At 42.0% G+C, this 13,737-nt stretch overlaps 1 protein-coding gene across 3 annotated transcripts in view; it reads right to left on the bottom strand.

Moving 5' to 3' along the window:
• Nucleotides 1–10,840, bottom strand: part of LOC306766455 (collagen alpha-3(VI) chain-like) — a 105,647-nt gene extending 94,807 nt beyond the window's left edge. Inside the window, exons 1-4 of one of the 3 annotated variants that reach the window (XM_079254225.1) lie at nucleotides 10,630–10,840; nucleotides 4,759–4,867; nucleotides 2,398–3,030; nucleotides 353–946 (exon numbers count right to left, since the gene is read on the bottom strand). In XM_079254225.1, the coding sequence (XP_079110351.1) occupies nucleotides 353–946; nucleotides 2,398–3,030; nucleotides 4,759–4,843 (1,312 nt within the window). In that variant the 5' untranslated portion in view covers nucleotides 4,844–4,867; nucleotides 10,630–10,840. The remainder of the gene's footprint in view (nucleotides 1–352; nucleotides 947–2,397; nucleotides 3,031–4,758; nucleotides 4,868–10,629) is intronic. The other 2 variants (XM_079254226.1, XM_079254227.1) reach the window with 2 other exon arrangements.
• Nucleotides 10,841–13,737: the final 2,897 nt, after the last annotated feature.

Below are 13,737 nucleotides of genomic sequence, written 5' to 3'. Positions count from 1 at the left end.
TTTATTCATCAACTGTTGATTTAAATGATTTGCTCATCACATATGGCAAAAACAGGGTTGTAAGTGAGAAACATGACTTTTAATAGAGTCATTGCAGAAACTGAACTGGGCTGCATCATCAGTTAGACTTTAAACTGTTTGTTGATTTCAGACTATAAATAAATTCACAGTGACTTGGAAAACTAAGTTCACTAATTATAAGACTTCTCAGTTTTACTTTGTCACCATTTAATCTGCTGAAGTTTAGCAGAGTCTTACCATACACACAGTGTTATATTGATTATAGGCTTTCAGTTTACTAAGTTCCCTTCCACAACCACATGACCCCACCAATGCTGGAGAAGTTACATACCTTCAGTGAACGCATTCTGAACTATAATGGAGCGCTGGACCACGCCGTTTATGAACTGACGCAGCTGATCACCCAGGCTTGCAGCCGATGTGAAATCAGCGGCTGTCAGGACAAAACTTTTATCGGTGGCAACCTGTTCCAGATCTGAGGTGGCAGCGTCACCGATCGCCACGCCAAATGTGATAACCCCGGCCCTCTTAAGGGCCCGGTCACCGGCGCCAGTATCATCATCCGATGGCCCGGCGCTGATGACAATCAGCATCTGGGGTACGTCATCATCTGCCCTGCCACCAGCTGTGTCAAACAAAAGGCTCTCTGACACTTCCTCCAAGGCAGCCCCCAGGTTAGAGCCACCCCCTGAGTAGACCAGTCCTTTCACAGCTTCCAGGAGGGATGATTTGCTGTAATAGCTATTTAGAAAGAACTTTATATCTGAGTCGGAGCTGTACTGGATCAAGGCCACCCTAATGGCATCTCTGCCAACATCAAGGGGCTCAATGATTTTCATAACCAAATCACGCACATAGGGGAAGTTTGCTGCTCCAACGTTCTGTGATCCATCAATTAAGAGTATTAGGTCAGCTGAATCTTGTGCTTTAAGGAGAGAAAAAGAGAGAAAAGGAGAGAAAAAACAAAAAACAAAATAGAAATCGTGAAAGCATTAATCAGGTGAGGCAGAGACAAAGAACTTGAGTTAGCATATCATTGCATGTGTGAAGTAACATTCATTTTGAACAAATCAACAACATCATGCTGCATGTTGGCTGAACCAAGGAGGGTCTTTAAAGTTCTACATTTTTTATTTATTTATTTATTATTCATTACTTATTTATTTTCTTTCTCTTTTTGGTTGAATTGTTACTTGGACTACTCATAGATTACAGTATCATGAACATCACTAATAAACTACATCACAATGGTGCATTACACCAAATAAAGAAGGAAATTGTCTATGTCCAACTAAAATGAGACATTATCATGATTTACTACAATTTATCACTGGAAAGAAAATATCGGTGGGATTTAATTGATATAATTTTAAGATATAAATTCAGTCAAATTGACTCAGAATAAAAAAATGTAACAAATAAATTTATAGCGTTCCATAATAAATTATATTTGTCCCATGTGTGTGCACCGTTGAGTTCAGCCATCCCATGCAGACTCTTGTTACAGACCTCAGGTGAAGTGACCAGTCATGACCCTGTGGACCATCTTACTGCATAGACTTTTACAGAACTTAAGAACATATATTCTGTTTAGATAATTTTTTCAACTCATTTTGAATCACCAGTATTTCCAATGGTGCGGCACATAAGACTTTTTCCAGTTTAATCCATTTGTGTAACTTTAATTACTTAATTATTGAAACCTGAAGACATAAACATGATCAAACTACTTCTGCAGGTCACAGATGGCTCCAAGCAGGTTCATTACTGTTTCATATACAGAATATTGTACATATTCAACACAGATAGACTTTGTGACTGATAAAGACAAACATACATGTGCAGGACACATAGCAGTAGTGCATGTTAGATGTTGTTAAAAGCTCATAGACTGGTTTTCAGTGGTGGTTTTGAGGGAAAAGCATCCTGGAGTTCATGTTTTCCTTCAAATCTGAAGGAATTTTGTGGTTTTGTCAACTCTGATACAAACAGTCATCATGTAAAAATGGTTCCTTGAATTATGAAACTGTTGTTGTTTGTCAACAGAGTACTCCACTGAATTCCTGATTTAAAAAACACCAAGGGCATAATGTGCATTTCCCACTGTGACCAAATAAAAGCCTGACTTTAAAAGTCATAGGGATGGGCATCGCATGCAGATCCTCTTCAGACTGAAAAGCTTATTAAATTGGTAAAAGCAGTGATGTTAATTTTACAGTTGGAAGGTGAAAGATTGTAGTGGTAAAAACAAAATAATGAATTAATAAATAACTAGGCTGTGTTAATGATAAAGTTCAGGCTTGACCGCATATGCAGCAGCCTCTTCCTGCACATTTACACGTTAGTATGGTAGTGACACTGGTCCCATTTTGTTACCTGTCCCTCCTTCAGGTACAGGGGCCTCATTTGCCACAGGAACACCCTCTGACTGGGTCACTGTGCCGCAAACACTCACTACTAAATCTTGGATTATGTCCCCCAGCTTCAGGAAAGAGTCTACATTGAACACGTGAGTGTCATGAGGCAGGCTAGCCATCTCCCTGAGCTCAGAGTCCACCGCATCCTGAACTCCAACCGCAAACATCTCCACGCCTGCCATCCGCAGCACCTGAGCCGGCTCGGCCACGTCATCTTGAGACTGCCCGTCTGTTAGTACCACCACCACTTGGGCCACTCCATCAGCAGCACGGCTGCCCGAGGCGCTGGTCAAATGCATACGCATCAGGTATTCCAGACCCAGTCCGGTACGGGTGCCCCCACCACGATAAGATATGGCCTGGATGTGTGCCAGAGCTTCCTGTGTTGTTGAGTAGCTGTTGAGGTGGAACTCAGTTTGGGGCCTGGTATTGTACTGCACAAGGGCAAATTTAAACCTTTGTCCTCCAACATGGTGCAGCGATTGTATCAAGCTGTATAGAAATTGTTTGACATGTTCAAAGTTCTCCTTTCCCATACTCCAGGAGGAATCCACTAGAAAGTACATATCAGCTTCCAACCCTTGTGCACAGTCTTCGTTGAAGGTGTTTGGAGGACAGAAGTGAAGACCAGTGAAAAGATGCTTGGTGCATTCTAACAAAATAGTTTTTCTACATGTTTTGCACAATATAGTTGAACTTTTAATATTTCTCACAACATAAATCTTCTCAATTGATTCATCTTTAAAAAAAAAAAAAAAAATCTGAACTCTACCATCATGCTGTCTGATTTTTTGGTGCCACATTGAAAAAGAAAGAATTGTTCAGTCATACAATTGTCAACTCTGACTCACAAAGAATAACAGTGAAAACTGTCCAACAATGATGCAGGAATGTGTAAGATTCTCCATGTCACAGCCTGATGGGATTTTATACAATATCATAAACCATGTTTTAATCCCAATATTTCATTTTGAGAATGTCCAGATGTGGATGCATAAAATCCAAACACAACCATTTCCCAAAACAGTTGTGACACCATTTGAAATGTAACTAGATGGTGAATGTAATGATTTGCAAATGGCTTAAACCCTTAATTTAACTGTAAATAGAAAGATAAATTACATTAACTGGGACGTTTTCTGTTCTTTTCTAAATTTGGGGAACACCTACTCATTTAGGAGTCAAGCCTTTGCTCATGAGGCTCAGCTGGGACCACTCTAAAGAAGCCACAGAAAGCCGTCACTGCATGGGCTCACCACCAACAGGGAGAAGGTTTGAGGTTGTTTGCAATGTGAGCTGGGTGAAGGCAGGGTCCTGGGTGGACCATTTCCGTGCATTGCAAACTGCCTCTTAGGGTTTGGCATGTCTTTTTTTTTTTGGAAAGACCCCAAATTTGTGTTGTGACGAAGCTGTCCTTCAAGTCTCCTCCCAGTAAGGTAGAGGGTTGCCTCCTGGGTCCCAGTTTGTGCTCAACAGTAATTTGAGTTACCTGGCCTTTCTGGAGCACCGAGAGTGGTACCATTTGGGTATATCATTGATTACCATGTGAGCAATGATAGTGATTTGAAAGGATGTGACTGGGAGGAAAGGTCTCCCTGTGGTGATCCTTGGGTAATTGTTCATGAAAAAAAAAAACAAAGCATTCAAGCCGTCTACTGATTATCAGCTGTATAGTTATGTCATACCGACTGGTCACCAGTTGCTGAAGACAAGAGATCTTGAACACAGAAGTTTTTCAAACACACCTGATGAGTTCGGGCCTTTTTAAAGTCTCCACACTGTCATTTTAAACAGGCACTGATGTTTGTTGATCTCTATCTTGTTCTCTGAATGGTTTGAACTCCTGTTGTTCAGTGACAGTGGTTTCCAGTGATTGTTTTTGGACCCATGGCATATAGCAAATTGTCTTTATTACTTTTCATAATTTTCCCTTCTAGTCAGAAATGTTTAAGAAGTAAATCAACACATGATTTAATATTTTATATTAGAAAGATTACTTTTCATTATTCATTGTTACAGTCCATTGACAATGTAGCTAATGATACATGTGGCTCCGTAAGAACTGATCATTCTACGCTCAGTGAGGAAGCTGCTGCCGCTTGTTGGGGTTCTGTTTCATTTTGTTCCTGAGATTTTATACTTTTCAACTTAAGGGTTTAACTTCTTTGCAAATCGTTTTGTGTTTTTGTTTTTTTGTCTGATCAAAGCGTCTCAACGATATTTGGAAACATAGTTGTGGCTGCAATGGCTGCAATGGGACTAACACTGAAAAATATCTCACAAGCAGAGAAACAGCTGAGAAGAGCTCGGTTTCGCTTACCTTCCTGAGCATCAAGTTTAGTGAGGAGTCCTGCGAACAGGCAGCCCAGAAGGGTGCACAGTGGTAAAAACCCATGCCCCCTCATCTTCAGATTTAACGAAGATGACACCTGTTAAAGGACAAAATCACATCCTGAGACCAATACTATGATGTTTTCCTCGTTTAAACACATCAAAACACATGTAAAAGCTTTTGCATCTTAAACATTTTGTTGCTCTGCATAAAACACGTCATCCTGGACTTCACCTTCCAGATATGTGAACTAAATGTCGTCAGACTTTTGCGCTTGGTTCTTGCATGACAACAGTTTGGTGCAAGCCTGAGTTAGCATATAAGAAGCACAGAAGGATAATGTCAGAGCTGCGAGCCAAATTCTTGGACAACAGTTATATTTTCCAACTTACATTATGTTTCCTTAAAATATCTGTTGGAAAAGAAATCCAGTCTCATAGCAGAGCAGCATTATTTCTGCTTCATTGTGATGTAAAGTGATCTCACGGGGAATTAAAATGAGGTCAGGCAATGTTCGCAGAAACACCTGCTTATTCAGCTGGTAAAAGTCAGAGTTTAAATGATGACGTGAAGCTGTTTGTACACCGGAGATGACTTTGTCACACCGAGTCGGCCTGAATCTTCAATCTTTTTAAAGTGAACCGTCAGATGCAAAGAAATCTCAACCAACTACTAAAGTTTCACACTTCCCAAGGACATACTTGCGCACAGCCATTAACACAGTGTGAGATGACACTGTGTTAATACCATGCATCTCAGCAGTAATTACATCGTAATGTTAAAGACTTGGTGCAGACTCTGCTTTTTAATGTTTGCAGGGATTTTGATGAGAGGCTGTGAACAGAAACACAGAGAAGCCCCCCTCCTGAGAGGGGCTTTACATCTCAAGTCTTTATCACTGAGCTAATGATGGGGAGTAAAAGTAAAGCGGTTTTCTAACAGCCCTGATGCCTGCCGGCAGACACGCAGCAAAAGTTCTGCACTAACAGCACTACTGCTCTAAAACATTTAAACAAGCATGAACTTTATGTGTTCCACTGCTTTTCCACAGCTGACAATGTGCTGACATTACTTAAAAAGATAAATAAATAAAACAGAATACTGCCCTCTGGTGGATAATACATACACAGCACCTTGTAGGCGCTGGTGTTCTTTAGTGAATGAAGCTTCAAGATGGACTGAACTTAAAATTCCAGTTTTCCCTCCCATTTTTAAAAACATATTTTAAATAATAAACTGTGCAATATCAGTCTCTGAGTCTGGCTGTATGTGCACAGTCTTAATTTGTTGTGGATAAATTCATTGCCTGCATTTGATTCAGTCATAAATTAAAAAGTTTTTGTGTTCAGTGCAAATCAGCGAGGACTAATAAAACCAGAGCAGAGAAAAATGACCATAAGTGCACACGTTTATGACAGTTTTTTTATCTAATCAACCTAAATATAAACATGATGAAAGGTTTGCTTTGAACAGGAGAGCATTAAAGGAAAGAAGAGGCTTTTAATGCCTGCAGGTCCCAGATGCTGTCACTCCCCAGATATAGGACCTAAATCACCAGGCTTCCACATTTCAAGGAACTCTAAGCTCGTTTGGAAACAGTAACAGATGTTTGTGTTCTCTGCTCATGCTCATGTGATTTCAGGTCACTTAGAAGCCACTGCTCTGCAAAGTTTGCCAGGCTACGCCAATGAGTGTCACCACTCCAGCTTCCTCTCATCACCGCAGTGGAAAACATCGCAGCACAGTGGAGTCTTGTTTTCTCTGATACAGGCCGTCAAAACAATGGAAACATGAGGAATGACAGAGAGAACAGACAGTTGGTGCATTAAGATGTTAGAACGTGCACATCTATCCAGCCACATGTGCCAAGTTGCATGAATAAAACTAATAATACCAACACTGTTGGTGTGTGGACCAAATGACAGAGGAACTGTTCAGCCTTTAAGCCAGCAGGATGAAACTACCAGCTAAACTCGATCATTTCAGCATGATCAGTCTTATCCATACTTTGTTAGTATACACTGCTCCGCTCTGTAATTCCTAGTTGTCCGTTTTACATTTACAAAAGGCAGATCCTGCGACTTTTCATCCCATTTGCAGCTGGACCTCACACACACATTTATAGAAAAGACCACACACAAGCATGCACACCCATTAAACATCATGTTCAAACTCCGTGCAGAGCAGCTCAAACACACATCGCCGTGAGTTGACAGATAGTCACAGCACAGGCGGACCTTTTAGGGAAGGAGACGGTTCACTGCAGTCGCCTCACAGAACCGCTCAAGTTCTAGATTCTATTCTATTCGATTCTATTCTATTGTAAGAAAGTGATAGTGGACTGTCCAGTTGGACACAGGTCCTTACATGAAGTGCTACAGGCTTTTGTTTGTTTGTTTGTTTTTTTGTTTTTCTCCCCTCCCACCCCACAATATTACCTTTTAAAACACAAAGAATTAATACCGTAATATGTGTTGCAAAGAACTGGGCTGAATTCTCCAACTGCTCTGACAAATATACAAATAGATGGATGATGAATGCAGCAGATAACTCAGCTGGAAGATGCTTATGCTAATAGTTAAATGCTAAAACAACAGAATCATGCATTTAAACATGTAATCACCTAACTCTGGCTGTTATTGTCCACCTGATTACTTTGAATGTTTTCCTGCTGAATGGGACCAGAACAGTCTTGCTGTTCCCCATCGGCCACAGCTGGGCAGCTGTAGTCAGTAGGAAAAAAGTTTTCAACTGTGTGACTGTTGTCGGACGCCAAATGGCAGGCTGACAAAATCTTTGCTAAGTGGTGAACAAAAGGAGCATTTTGCAACTGAATTTCTGGTGTTGTGTTCCCCCCCCCCCCCCCCCCCCCCCCCCCCCTTCCCAGCGGAAGATGGACCTTTAACCCTCTGACTATTTTTATGCTTCTGTTAAAAATAATTATTCTCAGTGAAGACTTAAACAAGTTACACTTGGCCTGTTTACACACTTCTGGAATCACAGTGAAGGGAACACCTGTGAGATTTTTTAACGTGTAAATATCAGCATGTGTGTTACTGGGTAGAATAAATGAAGCTGGCACATAGCATGCAATGAAAACTGTTCAGGCTTGTCTAAAATATACTTTTGGGATGAATATGAACATCCCTAGAACGATGCGTAGCTCTAAACTCCATCAGGGATCAATATAAATGAACATTATCTCTGCAGAGGTCGACTCTGATTAAATGAAGCAAAACCAAATGAGGGTGATTTTAGTTCAGGTCTCCAGAATGGTTTTTAAAACATAAATTGTGTTTTATTCTAATGGGTTAAACACAGAAATGCAACATGAAGTTCTGCAGTTGAGTTAGGCAGCCGTGAGGTGCACAGAACTCATTTTAAAGGCTGAAAATAGTCAAATCCTGCATTTTCTTTTAGAATCACATCTCCATAACATGCATTAGATCAAACTGTTGCACTCTTAAACTTGAGAATGAAACATTTTTGTCCAGATTTCTCTGTGCACAGTGTAATTTGCTTGGACTTGCATGGTGTGAAACACTGCACAACTATTAACGGTTGAAATATAATTTACAGGAGACTTTTCCAGTTTTCTACGTTGCTGTGTGTTGCTGCTGGTTAGGCCAGACGTAGAAACATCGAACTGGGATGACATGAGTGTGTAAACCTGGTTAAACATCTGGCTGAAATCACGCAGCAGCGTTTCTTTAACCAGCACACACACAGTTACATCATATCATATCATAGCTACTGGAAAGTTGTACGAACTAACACATCTATTAGGAAACTTTCATGTAAAAAGCCACATGTCCAACGCAGGCTTAATCTGAACTTGGCTCAGCTTCCTAAACACCTCCTACATCACAAACTAAGTTCTTCTCCGGATGTCAGCAGCGACCATCGGTGCCAGAATGCATAAATCAGCTGAAAGGACCACTTCTCCGAGCACATATCTCTAAATTTTCAAGCAAAGATATGGGCCAGATGGAAAGAGGCTCCTTCCAGCTCTGAGTAGCCTTTCCTGGGTGGAATGCAGGCCCACACTGCCCCTCAGTGGCATCACATACTGCTCATATGACTGAAACCACATGGATGTGAGGCTCTGCACCGCGGACCCACCCACCCATCCGTCACTAAGCTGGAAGGATGGGAAATGACATGTGTGGTGCAGATGTGAGGAGGATCAGTGATAAAGTTTAAAGGGGGGGGTGGGGGGGGGGATAGGCTGAACAGGCTGTTCCACACAGCTGGTGTTTGTTAGTCTGTCTGACACCTGACAGATGTGTTTTCAGGCATAAAAGCCAATTTAAGCCTGATCACATATTAAAATAGACACGTATGTCGTCTTAGGGAGGAAGAAAAAGGCCATGGAATAACTGAGACAGGAAATGTTTGTGTGAATCTGTTTCTTATCTCTGAACGCCGTTCAGCCAACGTGCGAACCCATTCTGCTATTACTTTATCATTTCACACCGTCTAGGCTCTGTTTGTTTGCTCGTTTGCTTACATTGCTGATGGAAAGCGTTGCCGTCTGGAACTTTCCAGCAAAAACAGAGAAAAAACTTCTAACTTTCCAGACATCAGCGCTGCATCACAAGCGGAAACGATGGAGAACAGAAAGCTGCAGGGTAGCACGTGCTGATATACGCTGTCATTGGTTTAGTATCGGCCATTCTACTTTTCCACAGAGGGCATGCTGGGCATGCTGGGCATGCTGGGCATGCTGGGCATGCTGGGCATGCTGGGCATGCTGGGCATGCTGGGCATGCTGGGCATACTGGCAACCCTTGGGGTAAATGATGTGATAAAATGACATCCTCCATGCAGCAGGAACATCAGACTTCCTTCTGCTTTTTGAGCGATGACAACCTGAATCCCAGCAACAGGAAACTGCAGCAGCAGAAACACGGATCAAAAAGATGAAACTTACAGGAAACGAATAAGTTTGCAGTTTTACAAAGTTTCACATCAGAAAAACATTTGACAGAAGAAACTCTGCAACACCCCCCCTCTCCTCTCCGTCTCTGCAGGGGGAGCTGAAAGATTTGTGGCGTGGTCTGCAGCCCACCATCATCCCCCACCTTTTTTTTTTCTTTTCTTTTTTGTCTTTTTTCACTAAAAACATGGAACCCTTCCTGGTTCTACTGGGGCATCTGGCCAAGAAAACGGAAAAGACTTTTTTCCCGCTTTTCCACTCCTGTTTTCATATTTTTATTGAGGGTGTGGTTTTGTACGACTACTGCAGTGGAAACATCGACACATCCAACTGCTCTTCAACATTACCAACCAATTCCTGGTTTCAGGCCAAAGGATAAAAACTTGAAAGATATTCACTTCTGCTTAGTTTATTATTAAACTCTGTCTGGCAGATTTAGATTTCCTCAGATTATATAAAAGCATTGTACCATACGAAGTGTGAAGCAGCAAGGTGACAGCTTAAATAACAGATCCGAGCTCAGGTTCAGAGTCACAACATCTCAGAAAGATGCATTTTATAAATCCAACTAAGCAAGCATGTTAAACAGAGAGCAAAGTTGAAGAGAAAGTTTGCACGCTCCTCTGCATGCATCGTTCACAACATTACTGAGGTCTTCTCCAACCTAACTGCGGCTCACCTCTTACCCTTCAAGCGCTCTCACCACCAAAGTATATGTTTCAGTCCTAAACGCATGCTGTTAGATATTTATGGGGTATTAGCCAAAAAGCTTGCAGAAAGGCTGTAATTATCACAGGCATCATGAGGTAACATGCTGGGACTTGAAACTATGCTAAGGTCAGTTTACTATATGCAGAGTACACAGTGCAAGTTGAGGTCAGGCTCTTTACAGCAACACCACAAGCAGGTCTGGAACTTACGCTGAGCTGAAGCGCTTCCACTCCACTTTGTGTGTTTTTGAAGATTCAGAGCTGTGACGTTGGACTGTTGGTCATTATCCTGCTGGTAAAATCCTCTGCAAGGCTTTTCCAGCTCCTCCCTGGAGAAGGCAGCTGAGCTGATAAGATATGCAGTGATAGAGGGGTCCTGAGTGGAAGGGAAAACGGCTGGGAGAGAAGGAGACAGGCACCCTCCCGGCTTCAGACCAGAGGAGCTGTGGTGCTGAGCTCAAGCCTGGAATGGAACAAACTTCCAAACTCCTGGAGGTTTGCCACTTCTCTGTTCCTCCTCCCACTTTCTCCAAAGAAAGGAGAAAAGACTGAAGCAGGGAGAGGAGAGAGGAGCATGAGCAGGAGGGGGAGAAGTAAATGAAAGCCAGACACATAGCCCTGTTTGGTCTGGATGTGAGCAGAGGGAAGGATGATGTCACAAAGTCACAGTGGACTTTTCCTCCTCACCTTTCCCCACATTTTGCCACTTCGCCCTGTTCCTCTTCGGGGCCCTTCCTCATGACTCACGCCAGGTCAAACGGGGCATTTAGAGATTCTTTCTAGCATGAAGTTTGGCTTAAAATGAGTCATTCTCTGTTGTTGTATTGATGGGATTTGCATAAACTCCATAACTTCCATCCAAGCATCCATTAACGGCTTATAAATAATGATTTAACTAAAGATCCGACCATGTGCACGCTAGATAAACGTGCACTGTCTGCTGCTGCCTGCTGGAAGGAAGTTTTACCCGTTCATCATGCAGAGAGACGCTCCACAAATCTTCCACGAAGGAATGTGCGAGGCAGGTAGAATATCCAGATGCTGATAAGAAGCAGTGAGACGATGACTGGAACAGAAGCAGGAACTAACCAACTAACCAGAAACCGGTCATGAAGTTTGTTTTGTTTGTTTACCTCCCATCCCCGTTCCAATAAGGAGTGAAAGTAAACAACACAGAAACTTTCACATCACGTAGACCAGAGGTGTCCAGAGTCCGTCCTCGTCCAGGTTCTCATTGTATGTCTGCTCCAACACACCGGATTTGCACTGAGTGGATCCAACAGCCTATGAAGTTCTTCACAATGACTGATTAATGTGAGTCAGGTGTGTTGGAGCAGGAATGCATTGAAAACCTGCAGGTGTCTGGCCCTCGAAGACGAGCGCAAGAGACCCTATAAATATTATCATCTAGTTAAAATAAAAGGGAATTATACCTCTTTGTAAATAAAATTAGTTCATATTTTAATTAAAAGCAGAGAGAAAAAGCTGAAAAAAAGTGTGAAAAGAAAACATCTGCAGCACTGCTACAACTGATCAGTTTTCTTGGTAACATGCTGAACATGGAGAACATTTGTCTCAAATTATCTGTCCAAATTCTTAAATGTTGACACGGGCAGAGGTTGAGCAATCTGCAAGAAACTATCCACAACCTGGGGAGTAAATTCAAGTTTTCCCTCTGAGGCTGTTTACAGTTTTATCGAAGGTTTAGGAACAGAAGGCACAACTGTGAAACTCCATTTTGGACGTTCCTCGTCGTCTTCAGACAGCGCTGCCTTATGATTCAGCCTCAGAAAGTCGGTACAGGTTCAACTGACTACAGGTTAAAGCTCAGTCATGCAACGTAGAAGCCATGCATCCAGAAACACCACCATCTTCTCCGGACCAAAGCTCATTTCAAATGTTCTGAGGCAAAGTGGAAATCTGATCTGTGGTCAGATGGATCCAAATGCAAAAGGAATTTACTGCTCAGTCCGTTCTGGTCGCATTCAGCCACGTCAAACAGGGATTCAGTGGCTCTATTATGACACTTACTTTTTTATCACAGGACATATCTTACCATAATATAGAGATGAAAATGTTTAATATTATAAAAATATATATACATATTATAGAATGTCTAAAATGGATTTAAAAAGGCATTAAAAGTAAATCACTGTACATGTCTGTAAAAGTAAAATATTTCATGTGACAACAATGTAGCATTGCTTTTTATTAATTCACACATGAGAGGGTTAACTCAGAGCTGACAGCTCATCTTCACAACCTCTTCATCACACTCTCATGTTCTACGTGTCTGGTAACAATACGAGACCCCCTTATCATCACCAGGACCAACCTGGGATCATAATAAAGATGACCTGAGCGGTTGTGTGGGAGTGACACAGCTAAGTGTCATACCGTCAACACTCACGTAAACCTGCTAAGTGGTGGTGTAGCTTGTAGTCTGCTTTATGAACAACAGTGTCAGCAGGACACCAGAAACTCCTAAAAATGCCTCAGTCTGGGCCAAAGAGAGGGAGGATCGCTGCTAAACGTGTTTTATCACTGAGCTGAAACTGTTTGCAGAATGCTGTCTCCATACGGACTGAGTGGATATAAAACCTGGAAAGCTGAGCTCTGACAGACATCATGAAGCAGGACGGCTTTGCCTGGATTAAAACTTCTTTATCAAGTCATCTAGTCCAGAAATGCTCCTCCAGAACGCAGCATATGGAAGCGTTTAGAACAGTGGCCCAGTTCATGCGTGTTATACTGTCAAAAGGTCGTTAGTCACACCACCACATTTCCTGCACAGCTTTGCACTGTTATGATGCTGCTAGGCAACCAGTGCTGAAGAGGCGAGTGTAGCATCGCTGAGCAGCTGGACCGTCCAGAATAAACTACAACGAATCAAAACTGGTGATTTCACGCCTTCCTGTTCAAAGTGATGTAAATAATTACAGGTAAATAATTCATTAGTATGTGGAAACAGACCTTTGACAATCAAAGCCTTCATCACCTGAACAGGACTTTTACTGACAGCATCATGTGATGTTAATCACACACAGGAGAGCTGAAAGCTGGATCCTGATTCGTGCCACTCATCCTTCTTTTTTTAAGACCCTTATTTCACCCATTAATAATCATCAGCATCCATAACAGGCAGGTAAGCATGAGAGCCAGACAAGCTGTCACGCCGACGCTTCAGTATCTGCCTGATGAGCTGGGTGTGGCTTCAGTTTCTTTGGGTTTTTACGCTTTCTGGAAATTCTGAAAAGCAAAGGAAATGTTTCCTAAAATCCCTGTAAAAGAGTGAACACACACAAAGTGTTGGCTTAA

The sequence above is a fragment of the Telmatherina bonti genome (genome assembly GCF_933228915.1).
Source record: "Telmatherina bonti genome assembly, chromosome: 15".
In the NCBI taxonomy this organism is placed as follows: Eukaryota; Metazoa; Chordata; class Actinopteri; order Atheriniformes; family Telmatherinidae; genus Telmatherina; species Telmatherina bonti.
Note: the sequence above shows the minus strand (reverse complement) of the source record. Positions and strands in the feature narration are given on the sequence as shown.